This window comes from Pipistrellus hanaki (assembly GCF_964339955.1).
Source record: "Pipistrellus hanaki genome assembly, chromosome: 7".
Classification (NCBI taxonomy): domain Eukaryota; kingdom Metazoa; phylum Chordata; class Mammalia; order Chiroptera; family Vespertilionidae; genus Pipistrellus; species Pipistrellus hanaki.
In genome coordinates, this window is record NC_140509.1 from 9354394 (window position 1) to 9376701 (window position 22308).

At 59.0% G+C, this 22308-nt stretch overlaps 1 protein-coding gene across 4 annotated transcripts in view; it reads left to right on the forward strand.

Annotated features, from left to right (window-relative positions):
- The window catches only part of GLP1R (glucagon like peptide 1 receptor), a 39690-nt gene that overhangs the window by 5446 nt on the left and 11936 nt on the right, over positions 1-22308 (forward strand). For all 4 annotated transcript variants that reach the window (XM_084889537.1, XM_084889536.1, XM_084889535.1 and 1 more), the window contains exons 2-11: positions 2943-3039; positions 3676-3783; positions 11730-11848; positions 12167-12273; positions 15920-16073; positions 16327-16486; positions 20565-20625; positions 21086-21155; positions 21249-21337; positions 21674-21812. In XM_084889537.1, coding sequence (XP_084745663.1) covers positions 2943-3039; positions 3676-3783; positions 11730-11848; positions 12167-12273; positions 15920-16073; positions 16327-16486; positions 20565-20625; positions 21086-21155; positions 21249-21337; positions 21674-21812 — 1104 coding nt within the window. The remainder of the gene's footprint in view (positions 1-2942; positions 3040-3675; positions 3784-11729; positions 11849-12166; positions 12274-15919; positions 16074-16326; positions 16487-20564; positions 20626-21085; positions 21156-21248; positions 21338-21673; positions 21813-22308) is intronic.

Sequence of the window (22308 nt, forward strand, 5' to 3'; positions counted from 1 at the left end):
CGGCCAGATCCTCAGCTCTGCCCAGGTCCCGTTCTGGCCAGGGAAGCTTCCTGAACCTCAGCCCAGGCTTTCCTCTGCTCCCAAGTGTCAGTGCCCATGCTCTGTCCCCTGCTGGGCCCTTCTGCTGCACAGCCCTCCCTCCACCCCCACCCCCCCATAGCCCAAGCTTCCCCCCGCTCCTCCTTTCATCCCCAGCTCCCAGTCTCCCCGGCTCTGGAGTCTGTACTGAGCCGGGCCCAGCCTGAGCAGGTGCCCCTCCCTTCCCCCTCTGACCGTCCTGCAAAGCAAGTACCCACCCCACCCACAAGTGAAGGGCACAGCCCTGGCCTGGGACCCCCTCAGGCCAGAGCTGGGTCCTACATCTTCGTCTTCCCCAGGCCTGCCCATCCCCCACATCACCCCCCAGAGCCTGGCACAGTGAGGCTCCCGTAACCCAGGTGGGGAGAGGCCCGAGGCCCAGTTACTTAGTCCTGGGGGGCCACAGGAGGGGTGTGAGCAGTATCTGGAGACCCAAAGCTGGTGCAGACCCCAGTTGTCAGAGAGCTCTTTCTGAGTGGACACAGGCCTCTTCTTATTTCTGTGTGTGTGTGTGTGTTCTCATAGCACTTGACTTATTTTTAATTATAATTGACATATGATATCATATAGTTTCAGCTGCACAATATAGAGATTCAGCATTTATTTATCTTCTGACATGATCATCATAATAAGTAAGTGTATGTGGTTGTAACAATACTATTGATTATATTCCCTATGCTCTTCGTTATATCATGGCTTATTCCTCTTATAACTGGAGCCCCAGTCTGAGGGGGACACAGCCCTGTCCTCAGGGAGCCCCAGTCTAAGGGGGACACAGCCCTGTCCTCAGGGAGCCCCAGTCTGAGGGGACACAGCCCTGTCCTCAGGGAGCCCCAGTCTGAGGGGACACAGCCCTGTCCTCAGGGAGCCCCAGTCTGAGGGGACACAGCCCTGTCCTCAGGGAGCCCCAGTCTGAGGGGACACGGCCCTGTCCTCAGGGAGCCCCAGTCTGAGGGGACACAGCCTGTCCTCAGGGAGCCCCAGTCTGAGGGGACACAGCCCTGTCCTCAGGGAGCCCCAGTCTGAGGGGACACAGCCCTGTCCTCAGGGAGCCCCAGTCTGAGGGGACACAGCCCTGCCCTCAGGGAGCCCCAGTCTGAGATTGAGCAGGTGACAGGCTGCCTGGGTCTAAAGCTCCCTGAGGTGTTGGCCAGGCCTTCATGGCCTGACCTTGGCCTTTAACCCCCACCCCCACCCTGAGGCTTCTGGTTTCCATCGCTGCCTTGTCCCCACTCCCTGGCCCAGTTATACCTTCTGCCCAGTTCCCAGCAGTGACCTTGCTCCCTGCCACTCTCCTCCCTGAAGGAGAGGTCAGGGGAAATCTCCCAGCCTCTGCCCTCCTGCCCCCTCCTGCCCCCTCCTGCCCTCTCCTGCCCCAGCAGCCCCAGCAGCCTCTGCTGCAGGCTGGGCCAGAGCCGCAGGAAAGGGATTTGGAGGGTGGGGTGGGCCCACCAGGCCTCATTTGTAGCTAAAATCCTGCTGCTGCCTTTGCTGCTGTTGAGGTTGACTAAGGAATCATGTTATTTATTTATAACAATACTATTCAAATACATTTGAACTTTGCCCTCAGAAGAGCTCCATCCTCCAGCACGCTTCCTCCAAGCATGTGCCTGGGGCTCCGGCAGGCCTGGTGCCCTCCCTGGGGGACCAGCACGTGGTAACATGTGTCTTTTACAGGCCGGGCCGTGCCTTCTAAGCCAGGACTCCGCTCCCCGGGGGCGGGACCCTCAGAAACCAGGCCCAGTGAGCGCTCAGGGCCCCGTCAGTCAAGGCTGGCAGCTTCCAAAAGAAGCTATTTTGATTTCAGCACACATGTCTACTTGTGTGATTTCAGAAAGTGAGATTTCTTTTAAATTATGCATAGGTCCTAAATTTTATATGTAGGGCTCCTTGGCCATTTTGCAACTGCAGCCCCTACATCAGGAATGTTTATAACCTTGAGCCAGTTCAGGAAAAAAAAGAAAAGAGGAAAAGAGGAAAGAAAAGAAACAGAGTCCCAAGACAAACCTACAGGAAGTACATAAAAATGTTTGGCAGGGACCGTGCTCACCGGGCGGGTCCTTTGGGGTCTCCTAAAAGGCCGTTTCTGTTACCTTATCTGAACATTGAAACTCATATTCCCCTAATCCCAGACAGGGGACCCCTCCTGTCACAGGCCTGAGCTCCATGTTCTGGAACTTTCCTGAGCCCTTCACACACACCAGGCCCTCAGGACGCCCCTCTCCAGCTGCCTGGAGCTGGGCTCACACTTTACCTGTGTTGTCATGTTACGGGGGACACTGGGCAGTGTTGCTGCCTCCCCCACAGGATTGCTTTGTGCAGGAGGGTTGAATTACCAGCGGTGAGCCCCACAGCACCTCTGCCCCCCAGGACTCCCGCTGGCCTTAGCTCTGCCCCTTAGGGTGCTGTGTGGCCCTGACTGTGTCTCTCTCCCACTCGGGGCCTGTATTTCCCTTCTAGAAGGGTTGGAAGTTTGAGAAGCCTGTTGGCAGGCTGACTGGGCCCTGGGAGCGGGGCCCTCGGCAGTCACAGAGCACGGGGTTCCCAGGTGAGGTCAGAGGAGACCATGCTTGACCCACATCCTCCGCTCTTTCCCCCCCACGCCTTCCCCAAAGCATCAAGTCAGGAGACACTTGCGGGGCACTGCCCACTCCTCAGACTGGGCACCAGCCCCTGGGAGGGACAGAGACATAAAAACGTCCTCTGAAGCGCCACTGGGTCCCGTCCCCTTCTCAGACCGCCAGCGTTGGTGGAGGTCGGGGCTCCAGGTCCCCTGGACGTCCAGAAACCAAGTGTGTTGGGGGTGGGGGTTAGAAGAGAGGTTGGCTTGAACCAGAGGGGCCCCATGTCTGCCCTCCCCGCAGGGCGCCACCGTGTCCCTCTCGGAGACGGTGCAGAAATGGCGTGAGTATCGCCACCAATGCCAGCGCTTCCTGACCGAGGCTCCACCCCCGGCCACGGGTGAGTCCAGGTGGGGCCCGTGCCTTGGGTGGGCACCCTTCACCTCTGGGATGCCACGTCTGCCCTGGGCTTTGGGGGTGTTGTCTTGTTGATGTCCCTGGCGTGGGCCCCTCAGGCCTTTCCATTCTGTGTCCTCGGCACTCCCCCCTGTGCAGGGACTGTGGGCCCACCGGCATATCTGTAACAGTGAATGTTGGGGGGAAAGCGGGATTAGGAGACCAATAGGCCTGGGTTCAAACCCTGACCCTGCAATCACAACGCAGCAACCTTAGGAAGGTGACAACAGCCTGTGAGCCCCCACTTCCCCCTCAAAGGCAGTGAATAAGAATAGTCCTAAGGAGCTTGTTTACTGAGCACCTACTATGCTCCGCTATCTCTCCATGCCGTGCTGTGCACTGTGTCCCCACAAAGCCCTGGGGAACCGGGGTTACCCCCATCTTACAGATGAGGGAAGAGGGACATTCAGCAACTTGCTCAAAGTGCCACTGCTAAGGGGCCTAGTCTGCTTGCCTGGCAAACAGCAGGTGCTCAGCAGAGGCTCACAGAGCGCAGGGTGCTGCCCCCCTACCCCCCCAGCCCCGTGGTAGGGAGGTGCCTCGGACAGGCGGGACTCAGGACTGTTCTCTCTGCACCCAGACCTGTTCTGCAACCGGACCTTCGATGACTATGCCTGCTGGCCAGACGGGCCGCCCGGCTCCTTCGTGAATGTCAGCTGCCCCTGGTACCTGCCCTGGGCCAACAGCGGTGAGTCCCCTCCCCTGGTGTGGACCGCCCTCCGGTGCCCCGGCGGCCGGGGGTGCAGTTGGGATGGGGTGCACACTGCTTCCTTTCCACTGGGACACAGCCTTCCTCACCCCAGAAGGTCTTTAGGCCTCCTTCTGGGTAGCCTGCCTGCTTTTCCTTGGGGTGAGGGGACAGTGGGGGGCATTGGGTGTAACTGGGCCTGAGGCTGGGCTGGCAGGTGGGGTGGGGGAAGTGTGGGGTCTGACTTAAGGAGAAATGTGGGAACAGTCCTAGAAGGTGCCATTGCTCTGATGTACCTATGCATGCATGCATGCATGTATGTATGTATGTGTGCATGCATGTATGCATGCATGTATATATGTATGCATGTATATGTGCTGGGTGTTGGTAGGTGCCCTGTACCTGGTGGTGGCATGTAGCTACCTCCTAACTCTTCAGGGCTTCGCTGCCAGATGGACCCAGTGGGAGTAGTAATGAGGGCATTGGGAGCTGTCCCTCAGGCCTCCCAGCTCACTCCTGCCTGCAGGGGGTGCCCTGCACGGGGAAGGTGTGACCAGATAAGTGAGGGGTCCCTGGGGTACAGAGACCACAGAGGCTGCATGCGGGGCTCTGGCTGGAGGGGCAGTTAGTGCGCCCCCACACTACCATCTATCTCAGTGTCAGGGTTAACAGACACGCACCCTGCCTCAAGGAGCTCAGTCCCAATCAGGGGAGAAAAGACACGCTGTCATAATAACGATCACAGAAAGGGTTGATATATATATTGAGGACCTACTATGTGCCAAAAATTGCCTGAAAGCAGGGTGTTCATTGACTCTTTACTACTGCCCCATGGGTATGCCTCTTGTAAAGATGAGGAGACTGAGGCCCCGGAAAGTTTAAGCTACTTGCTCCAGAGGATGTGGTAAATGGCAGGGCCAGGATTTGAACCCAACCTGGGATCTTCAATCCTGTGCCCGAGGGGCCCTGAGACTGACTGAGCAGAAACCAGGCCGGAAGCAAGTGTGAAAATGATTCCGCACCACGGGAAGCCAGCAGCCTTCCTGGAGGAGGCGCCCATTAGCCGAACAGGGCAGGGCCTGGCAGGAGCCTCACCTCAGCTCTCAGGACTGAGGTCATAGGGAGCCGCAGCAGGGGTCCTACAGATCCTCCACCCGCAGGACACCCCCTCCCCGAGGTGCACAGGGCGAGCCTGGCTGTGACAGCCCCTTCACAGCACCTTGTGGCCTGTTGTAAGCACTGCACATGCCTGAGCTCATGTAATCCTCACAACTCTGAGGCCAGCACTCCGGTTATCTCCTGTTTTACAGAGGTTCAAACCAAGGCACAGAGATGCTGAGTGACCTTTCCAAGCTCACACAGCTTGTAAATATAAGACCCAGGACTCAGTCAGGAGTCTAGTTTAATTGCTAGCCCAGACTTCCCTGCATGTGCAAGCATGAGTGTGTGTGTGTGTGTGTGTGTGTGTGTGTGTGTGTATTCCTGGGCATGGAGACAGGTGAGTGGCCGGGGCATCGCTGGCTGGGCACAGCTTGAGGGAGAGCAGGGAGCTGCCTGCCCTCTTTCCAGAGAGGGAAAAGCAGTCTGGCAATCGGCGGCTGTGCTTGCTGCTGTTCCGAGGGGCTGTGTGAGCTGGAGGGAACCCTCAGGCCTCCCTGGGCCTCAGCTGGCTCACCTGGGACATGGGGCGGAGCCAGGGGATGGGGGTGTTGGGAGGATTGCAGGTTCTTGAAAAATGGTTGCTGTTAATTTTTCTACCCACCCTGTCTACCTCCCCCTCCTCCCGGAATACCTCCACGGTCCCTGCCTCCCAGAGGTTTGGAGGCTGCTAAGGCCCTGCCTGGGCTGCGCCCTAGACCCCCGGGAGCCAGGCGCCGGACAGGCCCCATCACTCAGCACAAGCCGCCCCCCCTCCCCTGCCGCTCCTGGCTCCATCCATCACCTTTAATTTTATTTGAGTAGGAAATAGGTCCTGGTGGTGCCCGTTTATGAGCGAACACAGTTTTATTGCTTTCTACGCGAAGATAACGGCCGCAGCCCGGGCCCCTGCCAGCCCCCGCCCCTCCCTGACTCCCGCGCTGATTCATGCCCTTTTTTGACACTCAGAACCACCCAGCTGCCTCCCCTGGCCCTCTCCCCGAGTGAGGGATCCGGAGAGACACCCACCGGGCTCCCGCAGCAAAATTGCTGTCTCTGGCCTGGCCTGGCCGCCCCGTGGGCAGAGGCTGGCTTCCCTCACCCCCACACAGGGCATTCGGGAGCAGGAAGGAGCAGTTTGGGATCTTTCTGGGCTGAACAAGGAAGTGACCAGTGAGCACGGCTTCAGGGTGGGCAGAAGGAAGGGTTGTCTCGGGCGGGATGCTGGCGGAAGACACACTCAGCAGGGATGTGGAAGAGAGGTTAGTGGTGGGCACTTACAGAGGCTGGCAGAGCTGGGGCCGACAGGTACATGAAGCACCACGCACTGCAGCTGAGGGAAGCTTAGCACCCTGGCACCCCAGTGGGGCAGGAATGGGGCTCTGGGGCCCCCTGACAGCCGGAAGGTCGTGGTGACAGAGAGGCCAGCCTGAGGCCACTGACTGAACCTCCAAATCAAGGCAGGAAGGGAGCCAGGGAGAAATCCCCCAGCGTCTCCCCTCTCCTGACCTCCTACCTTCTGCTGACATATCCCTTAGTCACACCCAGTAGAGGTCAGAGAGCCCAAGTGATGCTGTCCACAGGGGTCAACCTCCTGGGGGCAGAGCAGGCCGGGGAATGAATGACCAGAGAAGGAACTACATTCAAAACAGTTAGGTGTGTGTCAGGAGCTGGGGCGGCCAGGGTGAGTCCCGCTGAGGGGTGTGTGAGTGTGTGTGCTGGGCGGTAAGGGTGACCCCGCACCACGAGGCTGAAGCGGTGTGTGCTGAGGGAGGTCAGAGCCCCCTCTCCTGCCCACGTTGTGGCTTTCGGAGCGGTGACTCCGGGCCTGAATGAACAGGCAGAGGAAGAAGGCAAGGAGGGCCGCTCATCAACACACAGCGATCTGCTTGTTACCCATCATCTGGCCTCATTAGCTGTAGCCCCTCCCGATCTCGACCTGCGTGTTAGCTCTAATTACACAGGAGCCATAAAAGGCGTGTAAAATGGCCTATCACTCACAAGTCTCGGGAGCTCTGACAGGTGCCTCCCCTGAGCAGCAGCGTGGGCGCTCCTGTGGCGGACCTGGGCTGCCCAGGGGAGACGGGTCCGAGCTTGGCTTTGGGGGAGTTCTGGCCGAGGAGGTGTCCCGAGCCCCGGCCCCGCCTCTGGGAAGGGGTGCTCTTTGGAGAAATCAGGGTGGGGCAGCAGCAGGGCTCCCACAGGGACCACATGTTGAAGGCTTCCTGTGCACCAGGCCAGGGGTCAGCAAACTTATTAGTCAACAGAGCCAAATCTCAACAGTATAAGGATTGAAATTTCTTTTGAGAGCCAAATGTTTTTATTTATTCATTTATTTATTTATTTATTTATTTAAATATGCGTTTTATTGATATAGGAAGAGGGATAGAAAGTTAGAAACACCGATGAGAGAGAAACATTGATCAGTTGCCTCCTGCACATTCCCTAATGGGGATGTGCCCACAACCAAGGTACATGCCCTTGACCGGAATCGAACCTGGGACCTGTCAGTCCGCAGACTGACGCTCTATCCACTGAGCCAAACCGGTTTCGGCAAGAGCCAAATGTCTTTAACTTAAACTGTATAGGTAGGTACATTGTTATTAACTTAATTAGGGTACTCATAAGCTGGCCTTTGCTAAAAACTCAAGGGGCCAAAGAGCCGCCTGTGGCTCGCAAGCCGCAGTTTGCTGGCCACTGGCCACTGGCCACTTCATGCTCTTTTTCTCCTAATCCTCACCTCGCAGACCCGGGCAGGGCAGTCATTACGGTCCCGTTTACAAATGAGGAAACAGACTCCCAGGAGGGCTGTTCCCGGCCCCATGGCTGGCTAAGGCAGAATCAGGATCTGAACTTGAGTCTGTGCAGCTCAGAGCCTGCCCTCCTCTTCCTGGGCCGTGATTGGTGCTGCACCCCCAGCTCACCCCGCGCTGATGTCCGAGCCCCGCCTCTGACCTGCATGTCAGCCCTTTGGGGAGGGCCTGTGATCCCCGCCCCCGGGGGCCCTCAGCTGGGCCCACGGCCTGTGACAGTGGCCAGGCGTCCTGCTGGCACTGCCGCTGCCAGAGCAGAGCTAATGGATTCATGAGCGGCTCTCGGCGGCCCCGCGTGCCGCAGCCACGTGGAAGGGCGGCTGTTAGCTTGATTACAGACGCCGCTGCAGTTTCCGGGAGGGGAAGTGTTTAATTGGGGGTTTTATTTCCAACACCAGGGTCTGACTTAATGAAATATGCCTGGGCCTCCTGGCACGCGGCCGGCGGCCTCCTGGTGTTGACAAGACCGGAGCCAAGCCCCTGGCTGACTTACCCGCAGCTCCCGGGCCAGATAAAGCTGGGCTGATAAGCAGGGCTGGGCCTGGACCCGCTGCGCCCACGGCCAAGATGGGCATCTGGGGACTGCGGCCCGGCCAGGAGCCGGCCCTGGATTTTAATATTTGCTGCTGCTGAAGGATAATTGACAGCCACCCTCACACAGACTCTCAGGGACGCGGTGATCCCTGACGCTCTGCCAGTAACACCACATCTGTGCTCACACCACCTCCCCATCCTTCCGTCCTCCCCACCAGCCCTGAGCAGAGAGGGTGGCCTGGGGTCCCGCTGGTGGGAGGACCTGCAGGGAGGATCCCGGATGCCGGTGATAGGCCCGGGAAGGGCAGAGGAGAAATGGCACGTGGCCAATGTTGACTCGCTCAGAGCAGTGCGTGTGGCTGCTAACTCGTGGCTTTTGGAGGCGAAGAGCAGGGGTGTGAGTCCGACCGCTGCTGCATCCTGGCCGGCTGGTCTGGGGCAGGTCGCTTGGCCTCTGAGAGGCTCCGTGTCTCCACCTGCCAAACGTGATGAACCGTGTCAGGTGGTTGTGATGCTCCAAGGTGTCAGGCATACAGCAGGCACGTGAGACAGGCTCTAGGAGTGAGCAGCCTGCAGAGCGGGTGTGCAAAGGGGCGTGATGGGAGTGCAATTGTGGAGTGCCAGGCCCTGAGCCCATGGTGGCCAGTAGGTATCAGCAGGGTCACGCTCGCATGGGCTGAGGGCTGGGTAACTGGGCGACTTGATGGTTTGTGCCCCAGGCCATGTCCTCCCCCTCCCCTGGCCCTTCTGCCTCCCTCTTTCTCACTCCCCACCCACTCGCCCAGGGGTGAGAGCCCAGATCCTGGCACTGCTGTGGGCTTACCTAGCACTGGTTTGGCCAGAAAAGGACTGGACCCCTAGTGAAGGCTTTTAGGCATCCACCCAGCAGACAGCAGACACCTACGGGGCCTGAGGCGGGCCCTTCCCTCCTCTGCCCCTGTCTTGCTTGGTTCTGGGTTAGGGGTGCTGGGACAGGCTCTGCAGCTGCCGGAAGTCCCGCCGTTAGACTTCAGACTTTCCCGGAGAAGGCTGTTAACATGCAGGGCCTTCTGAGAGCGATGCTGCAAGCTGACGCCTCACCGTGTGCTCAGTCCGGGGTGGGACATGGTTCAGGCTTTGCTTGTGGCAGGGAGCCGGGGAGGAGAGCCAGCAGGGAGGCTGCCCAGGTGCCCAGGGGCCAGCTAGGGAGGACAGGGCCTGCAGGTGCCTGACGGGGTGCGGAGACGCTGTCCCAGACCCTGCAGTGAAGTCTGCATCACACTGTGTGCACTGGGAGACAGCCCCAGCCTAAGCCCGCCCTGGGCCCCAGCAGGAAGGCTGGCCAGCCCGCAGACAAGGTCTAATTCCACCTCCACCAGGAAGCTTGCCCCCCTGTCGCTCCCCCTCACTGGGCTCTGCCTCCCACAGCTGGGGAAGCAGGGCTCTGACATCATTAGAATTGTAAGCTCTTAAAATTTGTCCTGGCTCCAGCTTCTCTCCTGGGTCCCCCTGTGCCACCCCTCCCGTCCCCCCTCATTCTGTCCCGAGTCCTGCCCTGGGGGCAGACTCATGCTCACTGAGCAACCTGTGGCCACAGGCCCGGCGTCCTGGGGAGGGGACGGTGTGCCCTGGCCGGGGACGGACTCCGGTCCAGAGGCCTGTATGTGCGTGAAGGGCACTGCTCGCCTGGCCAGTGCTTGCTCTCTCTTGCTTTGCATTTGTGCTTCCTTTCTGCCACATTTTTGGCTTTTTTTCTGTGAGTCTCATTAAAGCCAGGATGTGTGCTTCCTTCCTGCTTCAACTGGGCTCCCTGAGGACATGGCTGTGTCCCCTCAGACTGGGGTGCCCTGAGGACAGGCTGTGTCCCCTCAGACTGGGGCTCCCTGAGGACAGGGCCGTGTCCCCTCAGACTGGGGATCCCTGAGGACAGGGCCGTGTCCCCTCAGACTGGGGCTCCCTGAGGACAGGGCCGTGTCCCCTTAGACTGGGGCTCCCTGAGGACAGGGCCGTGTCCCCTCAGACTGGGGCTCCCTGAGGACAGGGCTGTGTCCCCCTCAGACTGAGGCTCCCTGAGGACAGGGCTGTGTCCCCTCAGACTGGGGCTCCCTGAGGACAGGACTGTGTCCCCCTCAGACTGGGGCTCCCTGAGGACAGGGCTGTGTCCCCTCAGACTGGGGCTCCCTGAGGACAGGGCTGTGTCCCCTCAGACTGGGGCTCCCTGAGGACAGGGCCGTGTCCCCTCAGACTGGGGCTCCCTGAGGACAGGGCCGTGTCCCCTCAGACTGGGGCTCCCTGAGGACAGGGCCGTGTCCCCTCAGACTGGGGCTCCCTGAGGACAGGGCCGTGTCCCCTCAGACTGGGGCTCCCTGAGGACAGGGCCGTGTCCCCTCAGACTGGGGCTCCCTGAGGACAGGGCTGTGTCTTTCCCATTAGACTGGGGCTCCCTGAGGACAGGGCTGTGTCTTCCCCATTAGACTGGGGCTCCCTGAGGACAGGGCTGTGTCCCCTCAGACTGGGGCTCCCTGAGGACAGGACTGTGTCCCCTCAGACTGGGGCTCCCTGAGGACAGGGCTGTGTCCCCTCAGACTGGGGCTCCCTGAGGACAGGGCCGTGTCCCCTCAGACTGGGGCTCCCTGAGGACAGGGCTGTGTCCCCTCAGACTGGGGCTCCCTGAGGACAGGGCTGTGTCCCCTCAGACTGGGGCTCCCTGAGGACAGGGCCGTGTCCCCTCAGACTGGGGCTCCCTGAAGACAGGGCTGTGTCCCCTCAGACTGGGGCTCCCTGAGGACAGGGCTGTGTCCCCTCAGACTGGGGCTCCCTGAGGACAGGGCCGTGTCCCCTCAGACTGGGGCTCCCTCAGGACAGGGCCGTGTCCCCTCAGACTGGGGCTCCCTGAGGACAGGGCCGGGTCCCCTCAGACTGGGGCTCCCTGAGGACAGGGCCGTGTCCCCTCAGACAGGGGCTCCCTCAGGACAGGGCCACGTCTCTCGCTTTCTCTTAGCCCCTCCTGCCCACTTGGTTTCCAGGCCCGCTCTGCCCACGGGGTGCTGGGGGGAGGTGGGCACTGAGCCAGCGGGTCTGAAGCCGCAGCAGGTGGCTGTGGGCTGGCAGGGCCACTGAAGTCACAGGACCTGGGAGCAGTGTGCCTGAGGCGGAGACGGGGCCGGGAGCGGCTGGAGTCGGCTCCTCTCAGGCAAGGCTTCCCGATCGCCCTGCAGTGCAGCCAGGACGAGGGGCTGAGGGCGGCGGCACCCCATCTTCGTGACCGCCTCCCTGTCCCTGGACCCGGCGGGCACCTGGCAGGGCAGGAGCCAGGTGTGCGGGCGTCTGTGTGTGTGCTGTGTGTGCATTGTGTGTGCACTGTGTGTGAGTGTCACTAACTCCCAGAGGCCAGTCCCGGGGCGTGGGGAGCCCGGGGTGCAGAGGACGGGAGGCTCGGGGCAGCGGCCGAGGCTCAGCCCCGTGTCCCCCATGTCTCCCCAGTGCTGCAGGGCCACGTGTACCGCTTCTGCACGGCCGACGGCCTGTGGCTGCACCAGGTCAACTCCAGCCTGCCCTGGCGGGACCTGTCGGAGTGCGAGGAGTCCAAGCGCGGGGACAGGGTGAGTTGGAGATGGGGCTCCGGGCCAGCAAGGGGTAGCAGGTCCCAGCATCAGTGGAGCAGGACCCTGGGCCCTGGTGGGTGTGGGGCCGGGCCTCGTCATCTCCATCGCTCCGGGTGGGAGCTCCGCACACCATGCTTTCTGGGCAGAGGCGGTGTGTGTTTGCCTCTGGCCTGGGACCAGGGCCCTGGGATCTGGGGCCCATCCCCCTGGCTAATTCTCTTTCTTCGTTCTGGGGGCCCACGGTCCCAGGGGAAGGAGGGGTGAGGGAGGGACGTCCAGGGGCATCCATGTCCGCGTGTCCCTATGTGCACACAGAGCTCCCCGGAGGACCAGCTCCTGTCCCTCTACATCGTCTACACGGTGGGCTATGCGCTCTCCTTCTCTGCCCTGGTCATCGCCTCCACCATCCTCCTGGGCTTCAGGTAAGAGGCCCGCCCGAGGCCCTGCCGCGTCCCAGCTCCTGTCTGTGCCCAGGCGGAGGCGGGGGCGCCAGACCAGAACCACAGGCAGCAGGTTCTTCCCCTGAGAGGTCTCCAGAGAGCCCGCCCCATCGAATGTGAAGCTGAAAACAGGGCTATGACGCTGTGTGCTGCGTCTAATCCCCGCTCCATAAACGTGTGCATGTAAGAAAGGAACACAAACGCCACATGTCCGCACACAAGGCACCCGCACCCCTTCACCGGGGGCTGAGCTGAGGGGACATGCTCTTAGGGCGTGTGTGTGACTCAGGTAGTCAGGGCTGAGTGTGGTTCTAGACAGGCCTCGGGTTCAGAGGGCCTGCTCTCTTCAGAGCTCATCAGTCACCCCAGGGAAAGGATTTCCTGGAGGAGCCGTTCCATCCGGAGTCCCAGCTTCTTCCCACGCCCTCGGCGCTGGCCAGGGGTGGGCGGGGGCTGGCATCAAGGGCAGGAGGGAGTCCAAGGGCGGGGAGCTCAGGACACCCGTCAGCAGGAGCCGGAGAGCTGGTACTCCTCCTATGTCCCCTGGTTCCTGGCACGGTCAGTGCTGAGCACACAGTCAGTGCTGAGCACACAGTCAGTGCTGAGCACACAGTCAGTGCTCAATAGATGTATTCGCTCCAGGAATTAATTTCACTATGAAGTATTTCAGTGATTTGGAGATACCGTGCCTGATCCTGGGGTCACCCATGCACGCACCATCCAGTCTAAGAACCACAGTTTCGATCCCCAGGATAGCACTTAGTTCCTGTCCCCTCAGAGGGCTGCTTATAATTCCCACGCATCTCTCTGGAAGACTCTCAGTGCTTTTGTAAGTCTCCGTAAGAATATATAGCCCGAATGGTGCATGCTTTAGACGACATGCTGGACATTGATTCTTCCGCAGTGTTATTTTAGGCCTGACAATGTTTTTGGGGAGATTCATTTCCGTTGAAACAGGTAATTCTTCATTCCTTTTCACTGTCGCCGTGTACCACATTGTGTGATGTAGCACAGTTCATTTATCGCTTGTCCTTTGAGTGGGCATTTGAAGTTTTCCTCTCCTGGATTATAAACCTTGCTACAAGGAACGCTCTTCCCTGTGACCCCTCGTGCATTTCTCCGAGGGCACACGCCTCCGCGTACAGTGGCCCGATCGGAATAGCGCGTGCTGTTGCGAATTTATCAGGTGCGGCTGCTTCCGAAGTGATCACACCAGTTTGCCTTCTCTCACCAGTTAATGAGAGTTCCCTTCCCTTAATACCCTCACCACTATTCAGTATTTCCAGGCTTAATTGTTGCTAATCTAAAGTGTCTGAAATATCTCATTGTGATTTTAATGCGCATATCTCTGATTCCCAGAGAGAGCAACGTTTTTTATGTTTAATTCTGTGAATTGCTTGCTCGTAGAATCGCTTACTTTTTTATTGGCTTATTTGGCTTCTTCGTTTTTATCTTAGGCTTTCATTACACATTCTGGATACCAATGCAGGAAATGTCTGCTCTTAGTCTGGTGCCTTTTATGCACAGAAGACATCAATTTTAATGGGATGAAACATCTTAATTTTTCTTTTTTTATTGATAAATGAACTTTGTGAATAGATTAAAAAAATAATTTTGTCAATTGATTTAAAATGTATCGTCTTTTCCAAAGACCACATTTTGTTATGGTCTTGTTTGAGAAATCGTCCCTTATCTCCTGGGGTCATGAGTTTTGCTCATTCCTTATGGTTCTTTGATGTGCCTGGAATTTGTTTTTGTCTCTGATGGAAATAAAGGTGGATTTACTTTTCCATGGATACATCTAGTTAATTGTCTCAGGACCGTTTACTGCCAGTCACCCTACCCCCTCGGTTGCAATGCCTACCCTGCCAGGCAGCAGGGGCCACCGGTGGCTGGGTTGGTTTCGGTCATGTTCCTTAGACTCTTCATTTATGGTGCCTTTGCTACTACATATTCATCAGAAGTCTCTGTTCGCTTGCAGCGAGAACCCCTTCTTTGTAATCTGGACTAATCTTAGCCCTCGCCTCTTCTTTATACGCTTTTAAATTTCATTTGTAAAAACCAACACTGTTGGAATTTTTGTTATAGCTATATTGATTGACCTTATCAATTAATATGGGGAGAATTGACATATTTAAGAGAGTGAGTCTCTCTGCGAATGCGGTATAGCTTCAATGAACTTAAGTCTTCTTTAATAATTTTGGGAAGTTTTATTCTGCCTAGAAATCTTGCCCATGCTATGTCACACTTGTTTGTAGGTAGTCAATTAGAAGTATTATAAATGAATTTTTAAAATTTACTTTTTCCTTGTTTGTTGCTGATGTATACGAACCTACATATCACCTTGCTGAACTCTCTTACTAGTTCTAATAATGGAACTATTATTAGAACTGTCTTGGATTTTCTATGAAGATAATCTGTCATCTACAAATAATAACAATTTTGTTCCTTTATGCCCAAATCTATTTTTTTTAAATCCTCACCTGAGGATATGTTTTTGCTGACTTGACAGAGAGAGGAAGGGAGAGAAGCATTGGTTGGTTGCCTCCAGGGATCAAACCTGAAACCCGGGTATGTGCCCTGACTTGGAATCCAACCCATGACCCCTCAGTGCATGGGATGATGCCCCAAGCAACTGAGCCACGCCAACCAAGGCTTCCCCAATTCCAGCACACTCTTTCCTTTTCTTATTATAGTGGCCAGGGTCAGTCGTGCATTGTGAATAGATGTGAAGATAGCTTCTTATGTCCAGACTGGAGGCCTGGTGCACAAAATTGGTGCAGGGGCGCGGGGGCGGGGGCTCAGCTCAGCCTGAACCCTCTCCAATTTGGGACATCTTTCTCACAATCCAGGACTGCTGCTGCCTGCCTGTCTGATTGCCCCCTAACCACTCCCCACCAGCTCAATTGCCTCTACATGATTCCCCCGCAGGCCTGGTCACCCCTAACTACTCTCCCCTGATGACTTGATGGCACCCAACTGCCCTCCCCTGCTGGCTATCTTATGTCCACATGGAAGCAACCATCTTTGACCACATGGGGTCAGCCATCTTGTGTGTTGGAGTGATGGTCAATTTGCATATTACTCTTTTTATTAGATAGGATAATCCTTATTTTTTTCCTGATTCTAAAGGGAATACTTCTGAAGTTTCTTGTTAAGAGTGATGTTTTCTCCTGGTTTGGGTAGATAGCCCTTATTATGCTAAGAAATGCCCTCATATTTCCAGTCTGTAACACTGTTTTTACATGAAAGGCTATTGAAATTGTATCCAATACTTTTGGAATCCTTTCTGTGTGCCCTCTACAACAGCCCTGAGGTAGGTAAGAAGAGTCCCTCTCCCCCACCAAGGGAAGGTCCTCGCACCTTCACCGCTTGGGCTGCACGTGACTTTGTGCCACAGACAGAGGACAGAATGTGGGTGGGGTGGATGTGTAGGGACCACACAACCAAAGGCTTATGGAGAGGCCAGACTTGAAAGAAGCAAAAGGGTTGTCACGGGTGTGGGGAGACGGGCATTCTCGGAGGAGGACAGGAGCACAGCCCCTGAGCTGGAGCATTCCCTGTGGGTGCTTGCCCGAGAGCCGGGGGCTGCGGGCCGTCTTGCCAGAGGCCCTGCTTTCCCTCCCAGACACCTGCACTGCACCCGCAACTACATCCACCTGAACCTGTTCGCGTCCTTCATCCTCCGGGCGCTGTCCGTCTTCGTCAAGGATGCGGCCCTCAAGTGGATGTACAGCACTGCGGCCCCACAGCACGCGTGGGACGGGCTGCTCTCCTACCAGGTGCGGGGTGTGCCCGGGAAGGGCCCCGGGAGGGGCGGGCAGACGGCGGAGGCTGGTGTCCCCCACCCTCCCAGGCCTGGCACAGAGAAAGGCGCCCAGACCTGGTCCTCGGGGAGCCCTCAGTCTGATGGGAGGGGCAGTCCAAGGAGACACGGCCCCTGCCCTTAGGGAGTTCTCGGTCTGACACGGGGGAGGGGTGAAGAGAGGCCGGGGCCAGAGCTGTCGTCCCCCGGGACCCTTCCTCCGCCCCCAGGACTCGCTGAGCTGCCGCCTGGTGTTCCTGCTCATGCAGTACTGCGTGGCGGCAAACTACTACTGGCTCCTGGTGGAGGGCGTGTACCTGTACACGCTGCTGGCCCTCTCCGTCTTCTCCGAGCAGCGCGTCTTCCGGCTCTACCTGAGCATAGGCTGGGGTAAGGCCCCCGGCCATCACATCCCCACCCCAGGGGGGGTGGGGGGAGGAGGGAGGAAGAAAGGGGAGTGGGAGGGGCAGGGGCTCCCCCTCCCCCTGAAGCCGCCTTGGTGCTCAGAGCACACCGCCGGCCTGGGGCAGGGCTCCCTGGGTAGCTCTCACCTGGGAACAGGCTGTGCTGCCCATGGGGTTAGGGCTACCCTCCCCCTTTTCATAGCCCTCCCCCTAATGGAAGCCACATCCACTGCCTACGCCACAGCCCTGCACCGTCCTCCAATATCCCCGCCCCTGAGGCCCGCGGGACAGAGCCCACAGCCGCCAGCCCTGGGCAGCGAGGCCGGAGGGAGAGGGAGGTCTCGGGCCACAGTGGGGTCCCTGGGTGGGCAGAGGGCTGTGGCTCCGTCACCCGATGGGGACGAGGGGTCAGAGGAGGGCAGGGGTCGCGGACGCCAGCGGAGGAAGGTGGACCGCGGACGCTCCTGGAGCCCGGCCGGAAATGTTCTGGCCAAAAAAGTTTGCCGAGAACCACTGTGTCTTTTTTTTTTGCTGGAACATTTCTGGTTGTGCTTCTGCCTCTCGCCACGTGGGATCCCGGTGAGGAGGGGGTGGTGGGGCAGGGGCTGGGACCCCAGCAGCACCCCCTGGCCCCCACTCGTCCCCGGAAAACAGGCAGCAGGATTGCTCCGGGGCCACCGGCGCCCACGGGGATGCAGCACAGGCCCTGCCGCCTGGCCTCCCCGGCCTGCGGGTCCCTGCCCCCCGCCCACCACAGGCCCCCTCCACCGGAGCAGCAGCCATCCACCCACTCCTCCCTCCCTTCACTCGCCCGCCTCAAGCTGCTCTGACTGCTGCCCGACTCCCAGGGACTTCCACTCAGTCATGGCCACGTCCTCCTCGAAGGCCCGTCCATGCTGCCTCCTGCCCCTGGGCCTGGCAAGGCTGCCCGGTCCAGCCCGCCCCTCAGGGGGCCACGCAGGTTCTGTGCTCTCTCACACTCCCCGCTTCTTGCTGGCGTCCCTCGGCCACTCGGCTCCGTGTGGCCCAGCGTAGAAGAATGCCTCTAAGGGGCAATAGTGGGGTCAGTGTATGGAGGGCACCGGGGTGCAGATGGGGCAGAGCCTCATGGGTAGGGTCTCACAGAAGGGGCAGAGCCTCATGGGTAGGGTCTCACAGAAGGGGCAGGGCCTCATGGACAGGGCAGCCCTGGAACAGCCTCCTGAGTCCCAGGCTCTGGGCCCCACCTGTCCTGCCCGGCTCTCCAGCCGGCACTGTGTCTCCTCCCTTCCCCTCTGCCCAGTGGAATATGCTCAGGCCTCTGCACAGGTGACCCTCTGGGCCTGGACTCTGCATTCAGCTCCCTGCTCCCGCCTTCACCCCTTCCCCCCCACCCTGCAACCCCAAGGCTCGGCCCCTCCCTGACCTCCGAGGCTTCTCTATCCCACGAGGGCAGTCAGGCACGGCAGCTGGAGAGCCCGTGGAGAGCCGGGGTGGGCCCGTGTGGAGAGCTCTGTCCTCAGGGAGGGGCTGCTGATGTCCATTCTGGGAAATAGCATCAGCACTGGGAGTGCCTGTCACCATGGCGACCTGTGGACAGGAACAATCAAAGGGACGCTGTGGTGTGTGCGGAGGAGGGGGTGATTGGTGGGGGGTTGGTGGGGACACACCGTGCCCTGAGGTCTCGAGTGGGAAATGGGAGAGAGGTGCCAGTCTTTCTACCACCTCACTCCCCAGCTCAGGGCTCAGGGTCTGAGGGGCTTAAGGGGACCCCCTCCCCAGTCAGAGCATCCTCTTCTTGAGGAATTGCCATATGGAGACGCAGAGAGACTCAGAGGGACAAAGGCAGAAGGTCCGAGAGAGTCAGAGAGCCAAGCGCCCGCTGTGATGCCAGGAGGCCTGGTCCTGTTGGCCGCGTGGGCAACAAGGAGCAGCTTCTTGTGTGAGCAGAAGAACGAAAGTGGGGACTCCAGCACAGCGGGGGGTTCCCAGAAGCCATGTCCATGGTCGGCCGGGCACCCCAATCCCCACCCCCCAGGAGGCAGCGCAGGACGAAGACAAGTGTGGACGAGGGCCCCATTGCTTCTTGGAGCTGGTTCTGTCTTAATTCGAGCTTCCTCTGCAGGCAGTCCTGTGGATTTTCTAAATGGGAGAGAGATGAAGCCAGCAGGGAGTGCGTAATGTTTGCATGCGGCAGCGCTGTGCCTGGTTTTAGAAAGGCTTTGTTAAGGAGATGCTGATGAATGAAGGAAGCCCGTGTCTGGTATCAGGAGTGAGGCCCAGGCCTGGAGCGGGGGCTCTGAGGAAAGGAACGGCATGTGGCCGGGGTGCTCAGGACGGCCTCTTGGAGTGGACATGTTCTTGCCTGGAGAGCTTCCCTTCTCTAAATGCTATACTGCCTCCTTCATCGTCCATCCGTCCGTCCATCCATCCATCCCTCCATCCCTCCCTTTCTCCCAGAGCATCTTCTGTGCTGGGGCCTTTGGGGCATCTGTGAAAGCCTCTTATTAAAGCATCGTGGATGCTGAGAGGTCTGTTGTGTTCAAATAAATGGCCAAGAAGAAGCTATGTGGGAAGCTGTGGGCTTCTCTGCTTCCTCCATGCCTGTCTGCAGCTCCACACACAGCCGCTCCAGACATGCGAGCCGCTTGGCAGCTGCAGTTGAGTGGACAGCACCTGTTGAGGACCTGGATGGCGGTGGCAGGAAAGGCTGTGAAGTGTGTCCTGCCCTAGAAGACCCCCCCAAAGTCACATATGCTTACACATGACACCCCCACACACACAGAGAGCTGTGTCCACACCCCTTACAATGCACCCTGTTCCCTATCTCAGACACCCACATCTCCAGCCCTGAGAGGGGTGCCATAGAGACAGACATGGGGGGGGGGGAGTTAGTGTAGAAGCCACTGAGGGGACTGGCACAAGCGTGGGATTGCAGTCCCCCCTGAACCCCCTGAGCCGATCCCTCCCCATCTGTCCCATGAGGATGGACAGTCTGTAAGTCAGCACACACACCGAGCTCTCGGTGAGCTGAGTGCAGGCTCTGGAAGTGAGGGAAACCAGTTGCATTCCTTGCCATTCGCTGCAAACAAATGACCCCACAACTTAGCTGCTTAAAATATTGTTGCCTCAAAGTTTCTGTGGTCAGGAATCTGGTTCACCTTAGCTGGCCTCTGGGTCAGGGTAGGGTCTCTGACAGATGGAGTCCAGCTGTCAATCAGGGCAGCTGTCATCTCAAGGCTGAGCCGGGATTGGAGAATCCACTGCCAAGCTCTCGTGAGGGGCTGAGGGCAGGGAGCCGAGGGCCTTGCTGGGCGCAGGGAGGAGGTGGCATTCCCTGCCACAGGGACCTCTGCCCTGGCTAAGTGTCCTCATGACACGGCAACAGGTGACCTCATTGAGCGAGAAAGTCCACAACAAGCCTTTCCTAACCTTTTACGATTGTGTTTTATAACCTCATCTACGAAAGGCTGTGAAGTGTGTCCTCCCCTGGAAGTGGACACACTTCACAACCTCATCATGCCATCACTTCCGCTGTGCATCCATTGTCACCCAGACGAGCCCTGGTACAAGGCGGACCATGCCAGGGTGTGGATGCCAGGAGGTGGGGCCCTGGTGGAGCCTGGTGGAGCCTGGTGGCTGTGGGCCACGGTGCAGTTGGTTGGGCTGCAGGCATCAAGGTCCTGTTCCCACCCCAGGCTCTCCCCGGCGCCCCACAGGTGTGCATGGTCAGGGAACAGGTGACTGGTGGGGCGTCCGGTGCCTGAAGAAATGGACTGAGATGGGGGTGTGGGCTGAGGCTGTGGGGGAAGCGCATCAGAGGTTTGGCCTGTTCCCACCGCATGCAGAATGCTCTCCCCCTCCATGGCCCTCTCTGAGGAAGGCTGGGGGCTCGGTGGGCGTGGCTCCACCGCCTGCTCTTCACGCACCCAGCCCAGCCTCGTTCCACCCCTTCTGGAAAGTGTGGTGCTGGCCAGGCACAGAGAGGGGCTCAGGAGGGGGAGCCAGGAAGGAGAGGCTGCTGGGTGTGCGTGCGGTGGCCCCCGTCTGCCAGCCCTCTCCCCTCTCTCTCCCTCTGCTCTCAGGTATCCCCTTGCTGTTTGTCATCCCCTGGGGCATTGTCAAGTACCGCTACGAGGACGAAGGGTGAGTGTCTTGCTCCTCGGGGTGAGTGTGCTGACATCTCTGTCCCCTAACCCCATGTGGGTTCCTTGGCCCCAGGCCCTGCAGCTGGGACCTGTCGGGAGGACACACTGAGGGACCAGAGCTGCATTTATGATGGCTCTCTCCTGCCCTGTCCACCCTCCTCGGGATTGTATGAGGACGAATGGTGGGGGTCCGTGGGGAGCGTGGCGCCCCCTCCAGGTTCTGTTAAGAACTGATGGAAGTGTCTGTTGCTTTGTGTGTGGTGCTGGGTACACACATGCCTGTGTGTCTGTGTGTTCAGGGCTGTGCGTGTGGGAATCTGTGGGGTGGCTGTTGGGTAGCTCCCGGTGGCAGTGCTCGTGTGGCTCTGCGTGTGTCCCTCGGATGCCCGGTGGGCTCGGTGCCCTGTGCCTGCCCCGTGCTGGGCCCCATGGGGCGCCTGTGTGTCTCCCCTGTCCAGCTGCTGGACCAGGAACTCCAACATGAACTACTGGCTCATCATCCGGCTGCCCATCCTCTTCGCCATCGGGGTGAGTGGCGGCGTGGGGGTGGCCCGGCCAAGCCGCGGGGGATGGGGAAGTGTGTCCTGAGAAGGCCTCCGGCCACCCTCGTCTGCCCTGCAGGTGAACTTCCTCATCTTCGTCCGGGTCATCTGCATCGTGGTGTCCAAGCTGAAAGCCAACCTCATGTGCAAGACGGACATCAAGTGCAGGTGCGTGACCGCCGGCTCTGCCGGACACCCTCAGCCCTCCTTCCAGCAGAGACGGAGCTCCCAGAGCCCAGCTCAAGCCTGCACGACCGTCTCCCACCTGGACCTCACTGGGGCCCACGCCTTGCCCCCTCCCTATATCTGGGCAGCTCCTGGGCTCGGGGGGCAGGGGGTGGGGTGGGGGAACTGGCCGCTACCTCCTTCCCTCCAAGCAACTGCCCCAGGGTATTGGGGTGGGAGGGTGACTAACAGATGCCAGGCCTTGGTGGGGTTTAGGGCACAGAGGGGAGAAGAGGTAAAGGGAGAGGCCCAGAATGACATCTCCACCCCGCCCCCCAGACTTGCCAAGTCCACGTTGACGCTCATCCCCCTGCTGGGCACCCATGAGGTCATCTTCGCCTTCGTGATGGACGAGCATGCCCGGGGGGCCCTGCGCTTCGTCAAGCTGCTCACAGAGCTCTCCTTCACCTCCTTCCAGGTGACCAGGGCTGGGCCCTTCCCTGCAGAGCCCCAGAGTGAGCGCGGGCAGAGCCGGCCGGCAGCAGGCAGGCAGGCAGGCAGGCAGCGGGCCGGGAGGAGAGGGATCCTGGCTCAGGTTGTCTGGTTGGAGCTGAGCCTGAGCTGGAATCCCTGGTGCCCCAATGCCAGGCCGGTCTTTTCTGTAAGCGCATTGACAAGAAGCTTTCCGGATGTAGCCGTGGGCACCCAGCCATGAATTGATCTTCTCCACTAGTATTAGAAGACGCTGCTTCAGGGGTGCAGGTGTCATTGGGGGCGTAAGAACGTAAGATACTGGTCCCAGCCTCTCAGGAAGCTCATGGGATGGCCACAAGCATGCGGACCTGTGTGTGCACTTGCACACACACACACTCACATCAAACAGTCACATGTGATGCACACATACACATTCACATGCATAGTTACATGCACACACACATACTCACATACACATATTCTCACACGTGCATATACAC